Source organism: Pezoporus wallicus, unplaced genomic scaffold (genome assembly GCF_028554395.1).
Source record: "Pezoporus wallicus isolate ANWC-B61680 ecotype Strahan unplaced genomic scaffold, APGP_CSIRO_Pwel_v1 contig_10051, whole genome shotgun sequence".
Taxonomy (NCBI): Eukaryota; Metazoa; Chordata; class Aves; order Psittaciformes; family Psittacidae; genus Pezoporus; species Pezoporus wallicus.
In genome coordinates this window covers 87,192-109,766 of record NW_026643056.1, presented here as the reverse complement: position 1 = coordinate 109,766, position 22,575 = coordinate 87,192, and the positions used below count along the sequence as shown (strand labels likewise).

The following is a 22,575-nucleotide window of genomic DNA, read 5'->3' as shown; positions in this document are numbered from 1 at the left end:
GCTTGCTCCAAGCCCCTGTGTCCAACCTGGCCTTGAACACTGCCAGGGATGGGGCAGCCACAGCTTCTCTGGGCACCCTGTGCCAGCGCCTCAGCACCCTCCCAGGGAAGAGCTTCTGCCTAAGAGCTCAGCTCAGTCTCCCCCCGGGCAGGTTCAAGCCATTCCCCTTGGCCTGTCCCTACAGGCCCTTGTCCCAAGCCCCTCTCCAGCTTTCCTGCAGCCCCTTCAGGCACTGGAGCTGCTCTCAGGTCTCCCCTTCAGGAGCCTTCTCTTCTCCAGGCTGCCCCAGCCCAGCTCTCTCAGCCTGGCTCCAGAGCAGAGCTGCTCCAGCCCTCACAGCAGCTCCGTGGCCTCCTCTGGACTCACTCCAACACCATGCAGGATGTTACCAGGCCAATAAGCAAAAGCAGAAAGGAGCACACTGCTCCTGCAGGCTGTTATTTTATTTATCAATGGTTACTCACAATATTCCCCAATGTGGATTTCTTCCTGGTTTTTTAGGGGAAAGGTTTGATCAGGGTTTTTTCTTTTAACATTTGGCTCTTCCCAAACATTTAACACTTGATTGCCTGGGGCAAGCTTTCATTTCAAGATGCACACAGCAAATAATTCTATAGCAGCCACGCAAAGGCATGAGCTAATTGTGGCAGCTTCCTCCTGCAGATGCAGTCTCAAGTGTGAGATGTAAATCTATGTGAATCCTGCCTGTGATCTCTGTTAATTGCTATAACAACATATAGTAACATATAAAGCAAATACAGTGTGATGACTGCAATCACTCTGCTAGATTCAACTCTAGGGGGTTTAAAATGCCAACATAGTATTGGTGTTGCTATTGCAAATAGAGCTCTACAAAGGGTGGAAGCCACTTTTAAGAAGCCTCTTCCTTAACTAAGGAATATGTGATTTCATGCTTCTGCCTCTAAAAGCAATGACCTTCACTGCATAACAAAAGCACTAAACTAGAAGAGTAAAAGGCATCCAACCAACTAGTGAGCTACAAGCAAGTACCTACAGGCTTAAGCCTTAAATCTCCAGCTTACTAAAAGTCCAACAGTTTCAGGAGACCCAGATCTGCAGCAGTCTCCAGTTCAGGTAAAGTTAAAAATGAACTGTAATTTGGGTACTATTCAAGACCACAATTACAGCCCAGTTGGCAAAGTATTTTTCTAATGTGTCTTATATTATAAGGTGGTTTATGATTACACCAGGATTACTCAGGAATCACGTGGGGAAATCAAGAGCAGTCACTGATGACCCTTGTGAAATGTTCATGCTTGTAACTCATTTGAATCTCTGCTTAAAGACTAAGTCATGTCCAGCCCAATGGCCAAAGGGAATGTATATGACCCAGCCAGAAGCATGGGGTAGATACAGAGACTTCAGTCACTACTCCATGGAAGTCATCCTAGAGCATCATGCTGTTGAGAAGAGTCCCTGTATTAATAAGGTCCCAAATAAAAATCACACCCTGCAAGTGATTTTACTTTACTTGTCATCCTTCAGAGGTTTTCTCCCTTAACTCCTGTCATTTTCCAAAGGGAATGGAGTGGAACAGATGTTTGTTTGGCCAGTCCTCACACTCACTCCCTTACTGACACCACCTCAGAGTTGCTTGAGCACCAAAGGAGATTCCTTGACATGACAAACAGGGCTTCAACACACAAAGATAGGATTATGATGAGATAAAGCTGCTGGAATTTCACTGGTAGTCATGAAAAAGCAGCCTTCTGGAAAATAAATGGGTATGGTACGTAGAGAAATGCCTTGGAAATTCACAGGAGCTATTTAGAAGACCTGAATCAGGTGCAAAACAGATCATAAGAGAGCTTCTGAACTGATTCTGCTGTGTTTAACATACCCGAGAGGTGAGTTGCCTTCCACATTAACATGACTATATTCACACAGACACATACTTGCATAAAGCAGCAGGTTACTTACAGTAAATACAGCCCAGGAAAGAGCAGAATGGCCTCCACCATGTAAGAGCAGCAGGACAGGCCCCTCCAATCCACTCTTGTAAATTCGAAAAGTGTATGAACAGTTAAGGACATTCCACAGAGTTACTTCAAGTCACTTGGCTGAGTCTGTTTTAGAGTCCCCAGTACCCAACAGGGGTTTGTTTCCACCCTTGTGCACCCAAGGCTTGATATGACAAGAGGAAACGGCCTCAAGCTGCACCAGGGCAGGTTTAGATGGAGCTGAGGAACAATTCCTGCCCCAGAGGGTGCTCAGGCATTGGAACAGGCTGCCCAGGGCAGGGCTGCAGGCACCGGCCCTGCAAGTGTTCACACCCCATGGAGACGAGGCCTCAGTGCCATGGGGCAGTGGTGGCCTTGGCACTGATGGGCAATGGTTGGCCTGGATAATCTTAAAGGTCTTTTCCAACCCAGTTCATTCTATGGTTCTATGATTTTTCCTCTTACCAACAGGCATGTGCAAGCATAACCGGGACAAAATGTAACTTGATTTAAGCTTTAAGAGTTGTTTTCCTGCTGCCCAGGTCTCCTCTTCCATGTAATCCTCCCTGAATGATCTTTAAGGTCTCTTCCAACCCAAACCATTCTGTGACTCCATGAAAAACTAAAAGAAAAAGCAAACCATGACCAGCACTTTGGAGCATGTTTTGATTTGGTGTAATTCCTTATTACTTCCAAGGAAAACTGCCAGATAAGCCAGGAAATGAGATCTTTAAGGCAATGTAATTACTCTCTGGAACACACACAGCAAAGATACTTCACCAGAGCAGCTAAAATCCCTTACAGTATATATTTAGATGGAGAAAAATCAGTTGAACCATCACTAAAACCAATGTCACCTAGGGAAAGGCACAGAACTGGAAGTCATGAGATGTGTGTTCAGTGCCCAGGACTGTGACCAACAGATCAGACAAGACGTTTCACCTCCCTCCACTGTTCTCCTGCTCTTGGGGTGAACAAAAGCATCCTGCTGAACCCAACCCTGCTTGCTGCTGTTACTGACGAGGCTGTTTATTGGTTTTCTGCAGTTCCCTTTGGATCTGCTGTTGGCAAACAGTTCATGCAGGTGTTCCCTATGGCATTTCAGTTACCCTGTGTCAGCTTAAGCAGTTTCTTCAGCTGGGGTCTGTCCACATGAGATCTGATGGAATGGCAGCAGGTAGCTGGGCAGACCAGTGGGCACCAGCTCCACTTATGAAGTCAGTACACATCTGTCCATAACCTTTCATACAGGAGCTCGAGCTTCTGTTCAAGGGAGCTGAATAAATCCCAAACAACTAAGATTTGCTTAAACCTGGGATGCTTATGGACATCACCTATGCAAATAGGTCCATTATCCTTTACATTTTACTACTTATGAAGCCTCAGGCGTGTGCACAGCATTTACATCAGAAGCAGACATGGTGCAAAACATGGAGAATTAATGGGATTAACTGGAAAAATGCCTCTCGTTGACAGAAAATAATGACAAACTGAGCAAAACAACATGGAGAGAGAATTGTCTCGTCTCAAATATGCTGCTGGCATTAGAGACTCAATTCTAAATTGACTGGCATTTGGAGGAAAATAGCTTGGAAGTTTACTCTTCCTAATGGCCAAGCTAGAATATGCATGCTTAAAAAGGATGCAACTATTAAAACTACAAGGTTGTGTTATTTAAACACAGATTACAATGGTTTCATGTTGCAATTAGGTCGAGAGACCTGGAAGTACCTCTCAAACCTGCTTTTGCCAGAGCTGTAGGCAAAGGTTAGACTGATGGGAAGCCTTGTCCCAGCACCTGCTCACACTATGCTTGTTGGGAAGCTCCCAGGTAGCAAATGGGATGGACGCAACAGCAATTTGAGCACCTAAGAGAGGATGACTGCTATTAACTGGATTAAACTACAACTGAAGAGTAACAAAGAGTCAGCTTGAAAAGAAGTACAGAAGAAATATGAATGTTTGCAAAAGGAGAAGAGACCTTGGAGATGAGACCACTGCAGTCATAATTGGTTTGATGCTGCCAGAAGACCCTATTATGGCATAAACTCCTCCACCTTGGTCAGAGCAAGAAGTTTCCCAGTCTGCACACAAGCCAGTGGACTGATAATTTCAGGTGCAAGAAGGAGGGAACCACAGCTCAGGTGTGTTTATATGGGAACTCACATGCTGCTTCCTCTGTGCCATTTGTGTTAGTGGGAACAGCATGAGTGGTTCCCGTACAATCAGATCATAAAATCATCACAGGTTTGTGTTGGAAGGGACCTTAAAGCTCATCCAGCTCCAACCCCTGCCACAGGCAGGGACACCTTCCACTAGAGCAGCGTGCTCCAAGACCCTGTGTCCAACTTGGCCTTGAACACTGCCAGGGATGGAGCAGCCACAACATCCTCACAGTCAGTTTAGAAGGGACAGCTCTAGTTACTGATACGGATTGCTGCAAAAGAAGAAATGAAAGAAGAGTAGTGGTACATTAAAAAGAACCCCAATGAACTAAATAACACATAAAACTGCTCCAGTCACTCAGAGTAAGAACAATTCCATCTGGGAAAAAAAGGATATATCCTTGCCAGTCTCATTTTCTACCACGACATCCTCCATAGATTCAAAGTACTGGCTCCAAAGCACTGGTGAAAAGTCACGTTTCCTTCCAGGGCTGCAAGACAAAAAAACATCAGTAAGAAAGAGGTATTTTTAAAGTCATTAATTTAAATACAGGTGTCATTAAATTCCCTGAAGAGAACACAGCAGAGTTACACACCAGTTGACTAGAAGCAAATGATGTTACTGAAATCCCCATATAAAATCAGTGATCCATTATCGCTAAGGAAATCCTCCCTTTCTTTCCTGCCTGTTACTCCTACCAAGGAGATCACAAAGATGCTCAGGGTAACTACTGAAGACACAGAGGGAGGAGTATTTTTCTTGTAAACCAATACCAAGGAAGACTGGACCATGGTGTTTTAGAATACACAGACCTTAGCCAAGGGAAAAGAAAAAGAACAGGGCACAGAGTGATGCTGCTCCTGCACAATCTCCCCATCTGCATCCACACATAAGGTGCTCCAAAACAGAGATAAAAGTCATTAAATCACAGACTGGTTTCAGTCTAAGGGAACTTAAAGCTCATCCAGCTCCAACCCCTGCCACGGGCAGGGACACCTTCCACCAGAGCAGCTTGCTCCAAGCCCTGTGTCCAACCTGGCCTTGAACACTGCCAGGGATGGGGCAGCCACAGCTTCTCTGGGCACCCTGTGCCAGCGCCTCAGCACCCTCACAGGGAAGAGCTTCTGCCTAAGAGCTCAGCTCAGTCTCCCCTTGGGCAGGTTAAAGCCATTCCCCGTGGCCTGGCCCTACAGGCCCTTGTCCAAAGCCCCTCTCTGGGTTTTGTGGAGCCCCTTTAGGCACTGGAGCTGCTCTCAGGTCTCCCCTTAAGGAGCCTTTTCTTCTCCAAACTCAGATAAAGAAAATACCCTTCTGTTTAATGGTCTTGCCCTAGCCTTACAGCAAGCCTGATGCTGGCATGACTTGGAGTGCTCAGGAACTCAGGAAGCCATCCTAAATTTATAACTTACCCCATGAATCATAATTAAAGGAAAAGGAGTAAGTCCCACTCAGAAGTCACCTTGACACCACTGCAATGAAAAGCAGAGTGCCAGCTATTTGCTAATGATTACTATTACCTTCCGTGTATTACTTGTTGGATTACAGCTTTCCTAGAAATCTCCTCTTCGTTATAAAAGCAGTATCAGTCAATTGAAGAGTCAACCTGTTCCAAAGGCTGAGTGGCTGCAGAACAACTACAGAGAGAACTGAGCAGTGGGTTATATAGAAGAAACTTAGGAACACTGGTGGGAGCAGAACACACAAAAGCCACCAGGTTGAAGTTAGCAGCAACACCAAGTTCTAATCACACCTCAGGATTCCTGGAATTTATTGCAATAGCTAAAACTTCAACGTATTTGTAAGCAGATTTCTATTTCAATATTGTATGCAGGGCAACATCAGGATTGTGAAGGAAAAGAACAGGGTTACATTAACTCAGGCTGTGCTCCCAGATCTATCCTTTAACTATAAGGACCATGAGAACAGCATCACAAAAAAAAGGCCAATGAACACTTTGGGTCAAGAGAAAGGCACTGGAGCTGGTGCAGGGCCTGGAGCCCAAGTGTGATGGGGAAGGGCTGAGGGACCTGGGGGGTTCAGTGTGGAGAAGAGAAGGCTCAGGGGGGACCTGATGGCTGCCTACAAGTGCCTGAGAGGAGGATGGAGCCAGGAGGGGCTGGGCTCTGCTCCCAAGGAACAAGGGATGGGACAAGAGGAACCGGCCTCAAGCTGCCCCAGGGCAGGTTTAGATGGAGCTGAGGAACAATTCCTGCCCCAGAGGGTGCTCAGGCATTGGAACAGGCTGCCCAGGGCAGGGCTGCAGGCACCGGCCCTGCAAGGGTTCACACCCCATGGAGACGAGGCCTCAGTGCCATGGGGCAGTGGTGGCCTTGGCAGTGCTGGGAACGCTTGGACTGGATGAGCTGAAAGGGCTTTTCCAACCTCATTCATTCTATGATTCTATGTTCTTAGAGTGACTCAGAAAATGTACACTCATGGAATGGTTTGGGTTGGAAAGCACATTAAGATCATCCAGTCCCAACCCCCTGCCATGGGCAGGGACCCCTTCCACTGGAGCAGCTTGCTCCAAGCCCCTGTGTCCAGCCTGGCCTTGAACACTGCCAGGGATGTTCTTCCTGATCTACAGCATTCTTTGAAAGGCTGAGGTTGGAATGTGATATTTTTCCTTTAATCTGAGAATGAGATTTAGGCTGAGGCACTAACAGAGATTAACGTTCTCTGGCTTGATGTAGGTGTGTGACATCTCTTTTAACAGGAATTTGACAGGAACAGCACTGAGGTCTGGAAACCCACAGAAGTGAATCTGGACCATTCAGGAGGTGGTCGGTTCCTATTTCATACTCTAGAAATATCAGGGGAAACAGGAGCTTTGTTTCTGTACAACTGAAGAGCTTTGCTTGTTCTTTGCTACTTCTTTAGGAAGCCAGGAATTGAGGAGAAGCTTCCTTCCACAGGGATTGTTCCCCTGTGAAGGTCTTTCACCCCTACGCCAAGGCTGGATTTCAATATTCTCTGCTGACTGCCTCCCCCAGAAGAGAGGAAGTGCAAAAAGGCTGTTAAAATGGTGCTCTGTTACTCATCCTGTATCCTGGGCTCCAATGTAGCCTAATTATGTTCCTGCCAAAATTAAGCACTACTCTTTTAGCCTCGCTGAGTGACTGCGAGCCTGAGAAACAGCTTCTGCAGCAACTGAGTCATCAAGAAAATTCTGATTGCAGAGCCTTTTGTTAGCAATAGGGATACAAGGAAAGGGCACAGCTGCACCTTTCATAGAGCCACAGAATGGGTTGGGTTGGAAGGGACCCCAAACCTCATCCATCTCCAACCCCTGCCACGGGCAGGGACCCCTTCCACTGGAGCAGCTTGCTCCAAGCCCCTGTGTCCAAGCTGGCCTTGAACACTGCCAGGGATGGGGCAGCCACAGCTTCTCTGGGCACCCTGTGCCAGCGCCTCAGCACCCTCCCAGGGAAGAGCTTCTGCCTAAGAGCTCAGCTCAGTCTCCCCTCGGGCAGGTTCAAGCCATTCCCCTTGGCCTGGCCCTACAGGCCCTTGTCCCAAGCCCCTCTCTGGGTTTCCTGCAGCCCCTTCAGGCACTGGAGCTGCTCTCAGGTCTCCCCTTGACGCAGCAGAGGGGCAGGATCCCCTCCCTGAGCTGCTGCTCACGCTCTGGGGGTGCAGCCCAGCACATGGAGGGGGGTCTGGGCTCAAGTGCACACTGAAGCCGGGTCATGGGGAGCTTTTCAATCGCTTTGTGTAATGGCACCTTTGAGAGTCCTGGTTTATACAATGTCCACAGAACAGGTCTTCTGCATTCACCCAATAATTCACACTCCCTAGGGCACTGGATACAACCTGCCATTAGTACTACAGGAGCAGCTAATTTCAAGTGTAATTTGTTGCAGTGCTTTGTGATGTGCCTGTCAACAAACTGCAGCAGAAATCAGCCTTATGATATATAAAGAGGAGCTGAGTCTAACTGCCTGGGGAGGCAGGATGTGATTCACATGTTGGAAATGTGTTACTGGGAAAACCAGGCTTAGTTTTTATTGCCTCTGTTCAGGGGTTATTCCCTTGGCATGCGGAGCTCTGGCAGGAAGGTCCCAGCTTGTACGAAAGGAAGAAACCTCTCCAGGTAGAAGTGCTCCATAGAACTATGGAATGGTTTGGGTTGAAGGGAGCTTAAAGCTCCTCCAGTTCCAACCCCTGCCACAGGCAGGGTCCCCTTCCACAGAGCAGCTTGCTCCAAGCCCCTGTGTCCAACCTGGCCTTGAACACTGCCAGGGATGGGGCAGCCACAGCTTCTCTGGGCACCCTGTGCCAGCGCCTCAGCACCCTCCCAGGGAAGAGCTTCTGCCTAAGAGCTCAGCTCAGTCTCCCCTCGGGCAGGTTAAAGCCATTCCCCTTGGCCTAGCCCTACAGGCCCTTGTCCATATATGCCAGCACAGCAATGCTCTGGAAAGGGTTAAGCAGTGAACAGGTTACATCCTGCCTCCAAATTTTCACTATTAGAGGACTGGCATCTCCAGAGGCTGCATCCTCAGCACTGTTACATCCAGGATGGGCAGCTTCCATTAGTTCATCACATAGAACAGGAGCCACTTCCAGAGCTCCTTCCACAGCATCTGTGACAACAGTGCCATGATTCAACTGGGCTTTGAGCACAAAGGATCAGTCCTGTTTACTTTGAAGCCCACACTAAGGCAACGTTTGCCTGTTCTCTACAATATTCATGACTGTCTACACCCATCTTGCCTGGTCCATGTAGTTTTCAAGCCGAGATTCCTACTGTACGGATTGTCCCCTTGCCTGGAAGCCATCCCAGCGCCGATCATGCGCTCCCTCCGTACCATTTCTGGTTCTTGCTGGAGATGGAGAGTGCTGCCCACAGCTTGGATCATTTCCCTTCTCCAGTTTGAATAGGCAGGATGTGCAGTTAGCAACAACAAATTTCATCCCCTTTATAGACGTGGTGTTTCACTGCAGGCAGACTTTGCTGCAGCATGTTACAGCTGGTTTAGGTTGGACTGTCCTGAGTAGTTGCAGGTGATTAGGAAATACTGTCATCATCCTGGTTACAGCCCTTCCAACATGATCCATAAATCTGGTAAACATCAGGAGCTCCCTGGTAACCTGGGACTGTGAGACCAAGAAGTTTATAAGCAGACTCTCTTTAAGGGAGGCAGAACATGGGAAATGCTCAAGCAAGTTGCTGGGTAATTGTAGCACGGGAGATGAAGAGTTGTGGTGGTGGGAGCGAGGCCAGAGGAGGCCATGGAGCTGCTGCGAGGGCTGGAGCAGCTCTGCTCTGGAGCCAGGCTGAGAGAGCTGGGCTGGGGCAGCCTGGAGAAGAGAAGGCTCCTGAAGGGGAGACCTGAGAGCAGCTCCAGTGCCGGAAGGAGCTGCAGGAAACCCAGAGAGGGGCTTGGGACAAGGGATGTAGGGCCAGGCCAAGGGGAATGGCTTGAACCTGCCCGAGGGGAGACTGAGATGAGCTCTTAGGCAGAAGCTCTTCCCTGGGAGGGTGCTGAGGCGCTGGCACAGGGTGCCCAGAGAAGCTGTGGCTGCCCCATCCCTGGCAGTGTTCAAGGCCAGCTTGGACACAGGGGCTTGGAGCAAGCTGCTCCAGTGGAAAGGGTCCTTGCCCGTGGCAGGGGTTGGGACTGGATGAGCTTTAAGGTCCCTTCCGACCCAAGCCAGGCTGGGATTCTATGAAGTCAATCATGTTTGTGAAATGAGGTTGGTGCATGGACAGCCACTATTGCAGAAGGGAAGGGAACACAGAAGCCTGTTGACATTAAACCTATACTGTGTAGGAGAGGTACAAAATCACATGAATCACAAGTAGGCACAAGTCCGGGATATTTAGCATCAAAATTCCTCACAACAAAAAGCATGAACTGAATTTCTTGCAGTTGCACACCAATGCTACAAGCACAAAGTACAATAATGTGAAGCAGCTTCAGCTGTCCCTGATCATACTGGGCTCAGGATCTACCCCGAACAGCAAACCCATGTTGCAGTCTCTACCAGATTTTTAAGCATTCAGGACTTCCAGAGGGAATATTAAGCACAACACTCACCAAAACCAGGTACCAATAGCCAAGCCACACAGAAAATATTCATCATCCTGCACGGGCAAGAGCAGGTGTAGAAGGACTTGGAATTGTTCCTTTTCTGACAGATGAAGGACAGATCTCAGAGCTAACAAAGTCAAGTCACATACCCAGGATCTAGGCAAGAAACCACATTAATAAGACAGGACACACAGTCCTATGATGGGCAGCAAGAGCATGGTGACCCTGGTTGTGGTGTGATTCTCAGGCATCAAAGGACAACCTCAGCTTGGAGCACAGACTGCACATCTGCTCCGTAAGGCACCGGAGCCACCATGGTGGAATACTGTACCTGCAGCTGCATCAATAATTTCAGGATAGAAGTGAAGAGGATTCAAAGAAGAGTAAAAATCATCAGGAGTGGAGAACAGGATGTAGAGCAAGAAGCTTTACAGAGCCTCATCTGGTCAGATCTTGAGCAAGCTGCTCTAGTGGAAGGTGCCCCTGCCTGTGGCAGGGGGTTGGAACTGGAGGAGCTTTAAGGTCCCTTCAACCCAAACCATTCCATATTATGATACACAATGCCAGGACTATGTGGGACAGGGTGGCAGAAGAGAAGTAAAGGAGTACGTTCAGTTGACTCCATCTCCATTGCTCAGGGTGAAGCTCTTCAGCTCATTTTCTCAAACAGATGCTGTCATGAGGTCAGATAACCTGGAGCAGTTGGTATCAGCCTCAAGCCCTTAGGTTGACCTCTGGCAGCTCTTTCTCCTGGAGCTGGCAGATAAACAGAAAAGGTGACCCTGCAGTCACCAACAGCACTGACACATAGAATCATAAAATGGTTTGGGGTGGAAAGAGCCTGAAGAGCTCCAATCCATGGCAGAGACTAGCTCTTCCACTGCACCAGGCTGCTCCAAACACCATCCAACCTGGCCTTGAACACTGCCAGGGATGGGGCAGCCACAACTGCTCTGATCTTTTAGCCCTGTCCCCTACCTGGCTAACTGCAAGGCCACCCAAGCACAGTACAATGGAGAAGATGAAGCAGCAGAACATTAGGAGACAGACTGCTCCTCTCAGTAGCAGCACAAACCCACACAGGGTTGGCCTGAGCACACTGCCACAGTCTGAATTTGTGAGGCAACTATCGATGAAAAGGGTAAACTTTGCTTGGTTCCACTTTGCCACCCCTAATTCCTAAGAAGTGAATTAGGTTGGTCAATGTTCCACATCCTTTGCTTGGAGAAAACCTGAATGGGAAACAAAACCAACAAACAACCCAACAAGGGCACAATCAAAAGATATATGAGCATTTCTGTATCCCATTCCAACACCACCCCTGACAGTAGAGGTCCAACACAAGGACCACAGCTAAAATGTTCACACAAGCGGCAGAAAGATGCCAATACCAAGCCAGATCCATGAGGATTATCTCATGGATTGCAAGAGGAACCCATGATATCAGAGCCAAGCCCTTCCCTAGGAACTTACCACTGCTTTATGTACCAATTGATTTAGCATCATCAGCATATGCTTCAAATTCAGTTTAACAAGGGTTATCACCCCCAGAGAAGAAGTTATTATTTGGGTGTTGTATGTGAATATCTGGGAATAATATATACCAGACCTCCAAGGTTTGCAGGGCAATTAGAGCAGAAAGCAAAGAGGAGCTGGGAATTAAAAACCTTTGTCACCTCTGATGCTGATATCCGTAGATTCTACTTTAAAGCAAAATGTTCCCCTCCGAATAACGCTGGGGAAAGATACGTTAAAAATCTCTGATTTAATGCTGAATTTAAGGCAGAATAAATGTGTAGTTGTCCACAAATCACCTGGTGACAGCAGAAGGTTGGGCAGTGGCTGAACTCAAGAGGAAAGAATTCTTCTTTCCTGAAGAAAAGAATTAATATCTTTGATTCATTCCTTTTCCAGAGCTGCTTTTTTGTTAGTGATACATCAACACACCCAAAATTAGAAGCAAACCCCATCAACAGCAGCTGTGATTTTGCACCTTCCTTTGCTGGAGCAGTATTTTGCTGACCAAATATTTAAACGGAGAGGGCTAATCACTGCTTTTGAAAGTCTCCATCAGCCCAAGCCACAAATGGATCCAACATAAGCACTTCTCTAGAATGCTCCTTATACTCCAAGCCAACCTAGGAAACTGGAATCACAAAGCAAATTCTGGGCACCATCTACAACTTGTTTTACCCTATTGTGCCGTCCGTCCTCTCCAGCATGTAAGGAATATGCGCACATAGAAGAGTTTTGGTTGGAAAGGATCTTAAAATCACCCAGTTCCAGCCCCCTACTATGGGTAGGGATGACTCACTCTAGATCATGTCACCCAAGGCTCTGTCCAACCTGGCCTTGAACACATTCTGCAAGAGATCCTGGAGCAGTAGGAGCTCACGTGGCTCAACAAACCTCTCATCAGTTCTTAAATGGGTTTTTGTGCTATTTTCCTAAAACTGAAGAGATTGCACCAAGCAGGGGAAGTATTTTTAGTAATCTCTTTGTTTCTTTTTGCTTACTGAAAGTCTGTACTTAAAGCTACCGAAGTGCTCAAGGCCAGGCTGGACACAGGGGCTTGGAGCAAGCTCCTCCAGTGGAAGGGGTCCCTGCCCATGGCAGGCGGTTGGAACTGGATGAGCTTTAAGGTCCCTTCCAACCTAAATCATTCTATGAGTCTATATTTGAACCTAACCACAGCAAATCAAACATAATCTGTATGTAAGAAGTGCCATAGGTGAGAAGTTGTGTTGAGAAATATTAGCTTGACAAGGCCAATATTGTAAGTTCTGCCTTAAAGATGCTGATTACATAAAATTGTAGCATCCCAGACTGGTTTAGGTTGGAAAGGACTTAAAGATCATCCAGTTCCAACCCCCTGCCACAGGCAGAGACACTAAGAAAGTTTCAGGGGAAAAAACAGAATCATGGAATCATGGAATGGTTTGGGTTGGAAAGGACCTTAAGATCATCCAGTTCCAAGCCCCTGCCATGGGCAGGGACACCTCACAGTAAACCATGGCACCCAAGGCTCTGTCCAACCTGGCCTTGAACACTGCCAGGGATGGAGCATTCACAGCTTCCTTGGGCAACCCATTCCAGTGCCTCAGCACCCTCATAGGGAAGAGCTTCTGCCTTATCTCCAACCTGAACTTCCCCTGTTTCACTTTGAACCCATCACCCCTTGTCCTATCACTCCAATCCCTGATGAAGAGTCCCTCTCCAGCATCCTTGTAGCCCCCTTCACACACTGGAAGCTGCTCTGAGGTCTCCACACAGCTTCTCTTCTCCAGGCTCAACAGCCCCAATGTTCTCAGCCTGGCTCCATACAGGAGCTGCTCCAGCCCCTGCTCATCCTCGTGGCCTCCTCTGGACTTGTTCCAACAGCTCCATGTCCTTTTCATGTTGAGGACACCAGAACTGCACACAATGCTCCAGGTGAGGTCTCACAAGAGCAGAGCAGAGGGGCAGGATCACCTCCTTCGCCCTGCTGGTCACGCTCCTTTTGATGCAGCCCAGGATACGGTTGCTTTCTGGGCTGCGAGCGCACACTGAAGCCGGCTCATGTTCATTTTCTCATGGACCAACACCCCCAAGTCCTTCTCCTTGGGCTGCTCTGAATCTCTTCTCTGCCCAACCTGAAGCTGTGCCTGGGATTGCTCCAACCCAGGTGTAGGACCTTGCACTTGGCATGGTTAAACTCCATGAGGTTGGCATCAGTCCACCTCACAAGCGTGTCAAGGTCCCTCTGGAACCCCTTCCCTCCAGCGTTATCAACCGAACAAATGGATTAAAAAAGGAGAAATCATTTGGAATTATCATGATTGAATGGCACAGACTGATCCCATCAAGGTCTTCTAGACAATTAAAAGATCTTGGGAGATCCTGGAGGCCTGGCAGGGTTCAAGGCCAGGTTGGACACAGGGGCTTGGAGCAAGCTGCTCTAGTGGAAGGAGTCCCTGCCCGTGCAGGGGTTTGGAACTGGAGGAGCTTTAAGGTCCCTTCCAACACAAACCAGGCTGGGATTCTATGATCATACATCATTTTTATTCACATATTGGAAGTGAACAGCAAACAGTCTTTCATATTCAAATCCCATCCAGATCCTTAACTCTCGTTGCTGGCTCTGTAAGCAAACATGGGCTAAACTCAAGACACAAAAGCAGACAGCAAATGCAGCAGCTGCTGCAGCCTTCAGGAGCTGCTGAGGGGAGGGTCTCAACCCTTTGGCTTCACCAGTGACTTTGCAAACTCCTTTATTCCATTTCCCCACAGAACCCTGACCATGAAGTTTGGTTTTATCTCCATTGCAACCAAGCAATTCAAACCAATCACTTTCAAGACGCTGACGATTTCAAACACAACCTCAGATGAATTTGCTCCTTAAAATAAATGAACATTAAAAAATGAAGTTCAAGTTCTTCTCGGTGTGATTTTCACATCCTCCTCAAGTCAAAGAGAAGCATAAAACATGATTCAGCTGGATAGTTCTCTTGGAGAGCACTGAATACAGGCAGGAGAGTGCTATAGCATCAAGGGAGGGTACTGCTGGATGGTGTACACACACGTGTACCTGCAAGGGGGCTATAGTTTAGGGGAAGCAAGGCAGCAGAAATCAATGTGAGGTGCTTTGAAATATGATGGAATCCTAAGCACACATCTTGTGCTATCACAAAAAGCCAGTCCAAACGTTTCTGCAGCAGCCATTTTAACTAGAGAGGGCTTTTCCTTAGACATTAACATCAGTGTTTCACACAGTCAAGGATCCAACATCCTGCTGTTTGCATCTTCACGTGTACCATTACTTTGGAAGTGTGGAAAGAACAGCAGCTGAAAGCAGAGCTAAGATGAAGATTGATGGATCAGAGCACTCAGCCTCGTGTTGCAGTCCCACAGGCACAGCAAAGTGGACAAAGCTCTTTGATTTGGCCACTTTGCTCAAATGAGATTCCCCAGTACAGACACATGAAGAAGTGAGTCCAAAGGAGGCTACAGGGCTGCTGTGAGAGCTGGAGCAGCTCTGCTCTGGAGCCAGGCTGAGAGAGCTGGGCTGGGGCAGCCTGGAGAAGAGAAGGCTCCTGAAGGGGAGACCTGAGAGCAGCTCCAGTGCCTGAAGGGGCTGCAGGAAAGCTGGAGAGGGGCTTGGGACAAGGGCCTGTAGGGCCAGGCCAAGGGGAATGGCTTGAACCTGCCCGAGGGGAGACTGAGCTGAGCTCTTAGGCAGAAGCTCTTCCCTGGGAGGGTGCTGAGGCGCTGGCACAGGGTGCCCAGAGAAGCTGTGGCTGCCCCATCCCTGGCAGTGCTCAAGGCCAGGTTGGACACAGGGGCTTGGAGCAAGCTGCTCCAGTGGAGAGTGTCCCTGTCACAAGCACGGACACCTAGAGAAGAACAGATAAGTCTCTTTTCACCCATTTCAATGCAGTAATAGGTGCTGGTTTATTACAGACAACTGAAACATGTGTTAACCTTTTAGCAGTGAATTACCAAAAAGATGTAAGACTTTATTATGGCTGAGAATCCTCAGTATAAAGGTCCTTTTCAGAACGAATAATCTCAAGAGTAATCTCAAACAATGGTTTTAAAAGAGCATCCTGGCCTGTAACTTCTTTCTGGTCAAGGATGACTGAAGCTTGAGAATCTCAGTGCTGCAGTAAATGATTTTCCTGTTTCCCTATAGCAATCTTATTTGCCCCACTCTCTGCTTCTTATGATCTGCTTTCAACCACAGCATAGTCATGATAACATGATCTGCCTGGCTGATAAAGAAGGAAATAAAAAGAGTGTCCAACATGATACTAAGAGGTGCACTGCATTTAAATGCTTGCATTGCATGCAAAGCATTTAGCCATGGAAAAATCAGCTTACCAGCACTGTTGGATATTAAGTTTAAACCCATTTGAATGGCCCTTCCTTCAATTCCAGAAATTCAAGGTGTAGAAATAAAACAGATTCATAAACATGAGATGCTCAACACAGCAAAACGAAGAGGATATTTTAGTTTATTCCCTGTAGAAGTGTGAATTTTAAGGACTATTTCACTATAGGCTTTTGTATTTGTAGCACCATAAATCACACTCATTTTTCTCTGTACAACAAATCACATTCTCTTGTGGTGGCCCGACTATGGAATCTTGCACTTGATTGTATTCAAGTGAATCTTAGTAAGGCTAAACTTAGCTAAACCTAAGCTAAACCTAGGTAGAAGTAACTTGAATGCAGAGCACACACAAGCAGCCACACAGAACTGCAGCCCACAAGCTGAGAAGAGGGTCAGAGTCACACCGCCAAAATAATACAGCCCTGCTGAGACGTATGAATGAAGTTCTCCTCTACAAGGGCAGATGAAATAGTCTTTCCAGTTCACAGCTGTGTGAAAGCCTCTGTTGAAGCTGCACATCCAGGTTTGGGCACTGCTGTCCAACAATAAATCACAGCTTAGGATGAGATCAACAGCAGAGATGAGAGATGTTGGAGGGAGAATAAAAGGCGAAGGAACAAAGTACCGAGTCTGAAGGCTGGTTGGGTTCAGAAGCAAGGGTCTGGGTGATGCTGACATCCAACCACAGGTGTCTCCTGCAAGACTCTTCACCAGAGAGAAGTAAATGAGCCAACCACAAAGGCAGGTTGATGGTTCAGTCCCCTGCACTCCTGGCATACAGCTGCATTGATTAAGTATCAGAGGCAAAGCTTCTGCCACAGCAGCATCCATCACCCATGTTGATCTTCAGACTAGTACTGGAGCTCTCCTACACACTACTCTATCCACTTGGGAGGGATGGTCAATACCACCTAAAAAGCCACCTCAGCACCCTGCAGAACTCTCTTCCATCCTTGCTTTGTAACAACAGCCATGAAACAGCAAAACTTCACCCATTATTTGCACTTTGCTGTCCCTGTATCCATCCAGTCTTGTCACCTTTTCACACAAGTCACAAAGCCAGGTTGGACACAGGGGCTTGGAGCACGCTGCTCTAGTGGAAGGTGTCCCTGCCTATGGCAGGGGGTTGGAGCTGGAGGAACTTTAAGGTCCCTTCCATCACAAACCACTCTGTGATTCCATAAGTCTCTCTGGATGCGGGTGTTCTCATGTCACACATGCAGTGCCTCACACAACTGCAACATCACCCATAAAGGGATTTACTAAATGTCAGAGCAGTAACCCAAAAATACAACTGCACTACACGACTACAGTGTGCTCACGAACCCTGCAGCTTTGAAGGGGAAGGACATGGGAATTCTTGTTCCTTACCCACAACACCAGATTTCATACCATGATTTCAATGTACTGAAAGGAAGAAGAGCATTATAAAACTGTAGGAAATAAACCTCTTTTCTTGATCATTTCCCTAACAGAAAGTGTTAAAAAAACCTCAAACATTGGCAAGATAGGAAGCTTTATATAAATTCCTGCACAGGATTAGCACTAACAAGCACTGCATGAGCAGAAATACCCTACAGGTGTACAATGATAGATGTCCATCATCAAACCCATGCTAAAATCCCTGGAAGTGCTCAATTAGAAGTTGCTTGTTTACCTGTGCTGAGTAAGTGAAGCAACAAATATCATGAGGGCTTTGCCAGTGCCTCATGCAGGCAGGAATTTAACAGCCTTTACTTTTGTCTTATTTCTAACAAGACTTGGCACCAGGATGGATTTTCACTAATGACAAAACTGATGTGAAAACACAGCCCGCAGCAGGGCAGCACTTTGCAGGGACACAGCCTATTAGAGGCACATGAAAAACCCATCACCTCCTTCAGCTTTACTGACTCTTTGAGGTCTCGCAGCATAGCATGGATCCCCCTACACCACAGGCCCTTGTCCCAAGCCCCTCTCCAGCTTTCCTGCAGCCCCTTCAGGCACTGGAGCTGCTCTCAGGTCTCCCCTTCAGGAGCCTTCTCTTCTCCAGGCTGCCCCAGCCCAGCTCTCTCAGCCTGGCTCCAGAGCAGAGCTGCTCCAGCCCTCGCAGCAGCTCCATGGCCTCCTCTGGCCTCGCTCCAACAGCTCCACGTCCCTCTTGTGCTGCTGCCCCAGAGCTGGACCAGGACTGCAGGGGGGGTCTCCCCTTCACACAGCAGAGGGGCAGGATCCCCTCCCTGAGCTGCTGCTCACGCTCTGGGGGTGCAGTCCAGCACATGGGGGGGGGGTTCTGGGCTCAAGCACACACTGAAGCCGGGTCGTGGGGAGCTTCTCCTCACCCAGCACCCCAAGTCCTGCTCCTCAGGGCTGCAGTAGGATTTTCATCCTGTTTAAGGCCACCTTAGCACCAGCGTTGAACGGTTTTATATTTATTATTATTTAGGAATACCTCAGTCAACAAGCCATGTGTCGTGGTGTGCGGTTATGGTGCCACAGGTGTACACACTGCATGGAAAGAATGAGATGGATGCTGACAGAGTTTACAATGGATGGAACTGGTAAAACGTACATTCAAACTGCACAAAATAACCACAAGGGATGAGACTCTAAAGTTAAATGGGATGAAACGAGAGGAAGAAACAAGAACTTTATTTCTTCCCTTAGAAATACTGTGGGTTTGCAGACTGTGCACAGCATAAGCGTTGGTTTGGTTAACTCTGAACAGAGCCAGCAGAATTAAACAGTGTATTGAACATTAAATCCAGCCTTGTGTGCACCATGTAACTTTCAGCACAGTCCTGTGAAACACAAAACTCTCCACAACACAAATGGGTGGTTTAGTGGCTTGCTTTTAACCCCTTGGTTTCATACAACATCAGGAAATGGAGCCCCCGAGTCCCAGCTCTCAGTTTCAGATAACCAAGAGATACAGGAGAGGACACAGCAGCCCTGAGAGGGGAACCCCTTCCAAAAGCCATCCAAAGCCTCTTCTTCCTACTCTCTATGCCTATTTCTCTACTAACAGTACAAATTAATCCTTAAATACAACTTTATTGCTCAGCCTCAAAGCCATGTCATTAAACATATGAAGCTTAGCTATAAAATAATTCATATTAAAGGGAGTATTTGATGAAGATGTGTTAGTATTAGCTCATATACCTCCGACATCAATTGCATTACATCTCTCCAAGTATCATGCAAATAATAAGGTGTGAAATAAAGGTTTTAAAACTATGTTTTAAGGAGAGGAGAAACAGTCCTCTCCCATCCATAAATACTAAACAGCTTATTTCAGTCCCAGCCCTGTAGCTGCCTTTTCCATCGGTTCTTTCAGTTATCTGATTTCATGCACCAAGGCAAAGGAGATTTCCTGTAGGAATTGGAGGGTATTTTTATCTTCCAAATGGAGCACTTTGTGTCGTGCAGCTTACACATGGACCTCCCAGAGGGTAGCGCCCAGGCTGCTGCTCCTCCAGAGGATCAACCCCTGGTCTTTGAGGCAATCCAAACCTCAGATTCCATTCTGTAGCAATGAGCCTCGATCAAAAAGTCACCCAGTCCTGAAAACACCTTTTCTTTAGGTGTAATAAAACCTCCATGTCTCTGCCATTCTGCTTAAAGCTCCACTTTGGCACGGGGCTCTCAATGTGTTCTGTCACAGCTCTCCTGAGCTCAGCTCCCCACGATTACTACCAGCTGCTTTCACTTTGCAACCGCCACTTCCATCTCTGCAACCAAGCCATAGCCCTGCTCCAAGGGATTCTTTACTACAAGGGTGCTGAGGCGCTGGCACAGGGTGCCCAGAGAAGCTGTGGCTGCCCCATCCCTGGCAGTGTTCAAGGCCAGGTTGCAGACAGGGGCTTGGAGCAAGCTGCTCTAGTGGAAGGTATCCCTGCCTGTGGCAGGGTTGGAACTGGATGAGCTTCAAGGTCCCTTCCGACCCAAACCATTCCATGATTCTATGATTATCTTGCCCTCCTTTTACCACAACCAGGCACCTGCTTGGAAGGACAAGGTTCTCCTCACACCTTTGGAAGTGAAGTCACGACATTCCCTTCAAAGCCATCCCATTTCCAACCCCTCTGACTCAGTGTTAGAGCTGTTCTTCTCCAGTCAGGACTAGACACTGGTCAATCTTCTCTCAGTTTCCAAAACTGCTTAAAGGGTTTGACAGCTATATTGGACTATCCCAGATTTCCCATCATCTGAAGCAGGCACTTCAGGCACTTGGCAGAGTTCACCTCCTCTACAGCTCCATGTAAGTGTCTGCTGCTGAGGAGTAACACTTAAATACACCCCTCTCCCCCAACCCTGCTTTCAGCAGCTCTTCAGGTACCACCCAGCCAAATCACGACACGTTGGATCCTCCCTTCAAATACAGATGGCAAAAAGAGCGGCTGAAGAGCAACCCCAGCACCAGCCACCCCCCCTCAGCACTCTTCCTGCAGTGACACCTTTGCCTGCTCCATCGCCAAGGAGAGGGGGCTGGAGAAGCTGGGTCCCGGTGCCGTTTGGGGGAGCAGGGTCAGACTGGTCTTTCCCATCATGTCAGCATCCAGGGACAGCCACCATGCTGCCACCCTAACCCCGCCCCCCCAAGCAATCAGCACCACAGCCCCTGATCCTTCCCAGCAATGTGTAACCCACCCCCTAAAGCACCCCCTAGCTCTGCCAAAGGACAGAGCCCCCCAGCCTGCCCACACATGGGGGACCCTCTCCCCTCAGCTGCCATCTTCCAAAGAGGATCCCCTGCTCCTAAACCACCCCTGATAATGAGCACCCTCCTGTTCAGACCCTCCCCCAAAATGACCTCTCCTCTCTCCAGACCCCCAATAACAAGCACACACCCCTCCAGACCACCAGGAATGAGCACTATTCCTCCTGATCCCCATAAAACGGGTGCCCCCGCCCTCCAGACCCCCCCAAAACTACCTCCCCTCTCTCCAGACACCCCAACAACGAGCATCCCTCTCTCCAGACACCCCAACAACGAGCATTCCTCTCTCCAGACCCCCAGTAATGCGCACCCCCCTCTCCAGACCCCCAGTAATGAGCATCCCTCTCTCCAGACCCACCATAACAAGCATCCCTCTCTCCAGACCCCCAGTAATGAGCACCCCTCTCTCCAGACCCCCAGTAATGCGCACCCCCCTCTCCAGACCCCCAGCAATGAGCATCTCTCTCTCCAGACCCCCAGTAATGAGCATCCCTCTCTCCAGACCCACCATAACAAGCATCTCTCTCTCCAGACCCCCAGTAATGAGCACCCCTCTCTCCAGACCCACCATAACGAGCATCCCTCTCTCCAGACACCCCAACAACGAGCATCCCTCTCTCCAGACCCCCAGTAATGAGCACCCCTCTCTCCAGACCCACCACCACGAGCATCCCTCTCTCCAGACCCCAATAACAAGCGCCATTCCCACCAGAACCCCCAATAACGAGCAGCCCCCCCCCAGATTCCCCCAAACGAGCATCCCTCCCTCCAAACACCCCAATAACGAGCACCCCTCCCTCCAGACCCCCCCCAAAACGACCTCCCCTCTCTCCAGACCCCCCGGTAACGAGCCCCCAGCCCCAACTGCCAGCGAGCCCACAGTACCGAGCATCCCTCCCCTCCCCCGCTGCTACCCACCTCTTCCCCCCCCCCCCCCCCCCATCCCCTCAGCCGCCGCCTCCCTTCCCCCACCTACCCCATGCGCATCTTGGAGCCGGACTGACCGCCGCCACCGGGCAGCGGGGGCCGCGGCGGGAGGCGGCCGAGGTGCAGCTGCTTCTCCAGAGCCGACATGAGGGCGCAGGAGGCGATAGGAGACACAAGGACACACCGCGGAACAACCACCCCCCCCCCTCCCCGCCACGGGGTTCGGCCGCCGCCAGCCCCCGCTCCGCGCACACCGGAAGCGGGTTCCCCCTCACAGCGCCGCCGCGCGGCACCACGGGGCGGGCAGGAGGCCCCCGCGGGCACCCGTAGCGCTCTCCCGGGGCATTGTGGGAAATGTAGTCCACGCCTCCGTAAAGTGTTAAGGGAGCGCGGTGCATGACGGGAGTTGTAGTCCAGGAAGTGCGGCTCTGAGGCGGCGCGTCCCGGTCCCGCTCCCGCCCAAGCGGCGGTTGCCGGGCGGCCTGAGGCGAGGCGGGATGCGGCAGAAGAGGCCGAGGGCGATGGGCCCGGCGGCGGGGGGCGGCCGGCGGAGGGGAGGTGGGACGGGTCCCGGAGGGGCGGTAGGGCGGTGGCGTGGGCTGAGGGGCGGCGGGGGGGCAGCGCGGAGTCGTGCGGGGCCGTGGTCGGGAAGTGAAGGGCTCGGAGCGCGGCGCTCAGAGATGTTCGTACGAGCGGCTTTAACATGGTTTGTAATGGGTCACAGAATCAGCTGGGTTGGAAAAGAGCTTCAAGCTCATCCAGTCCAACCATCCCCAGCACTGCCAAGGCCACCACTGCCCCATGGCACTGAACCCTCGTCTCCACGGGGTGTGAACCCTTGCAGGGCCGGTGACTGCAGCCCTGCCCTGGGCAGCCTGTTCCAATGCCTGAGCACCCTCTGGGGCAGGAATTGTT

The 22,575-nt window shown here is 49.3% G+C and overlaps 1 protein-coding gene across 2 annotated transcripts in view; it reads right to left on the bottom strand.

Moving 5' to 3' along the window:
* PPME1 (protein phosphatase methylesterase 1) overlaps positions 1-21,843 on the bottom strand; it is a 35,206-nt gene extending 13,363 nt beyond the window's left edge. For both annotated transcript variants that reach the window (XM_057396571.1, XM_057396572.1), the window contains exons 1-3: positions 21,710-21,843; positions 4,524-4,617; positions 1,942-2,034 (exon numbers count right to left, since the gene is read on the bottom strand). In XM_057396571.1, coding sequence (XP_057252554.1) covers positions 1,942-2,034; positions 4,524-4,617; positions 21,710-21,807 — 285 coding nt within the window. In that variant the 5' untranslated portion in view covers positions 21,808-21,843. The remainder of the gene's footprint in view (positions 1-1,941; positions 2,035-4,523; positions 4,618-21,709) is intronic.
* Positions 21,844-22,575: the final 732 nt, after the last annotated feature.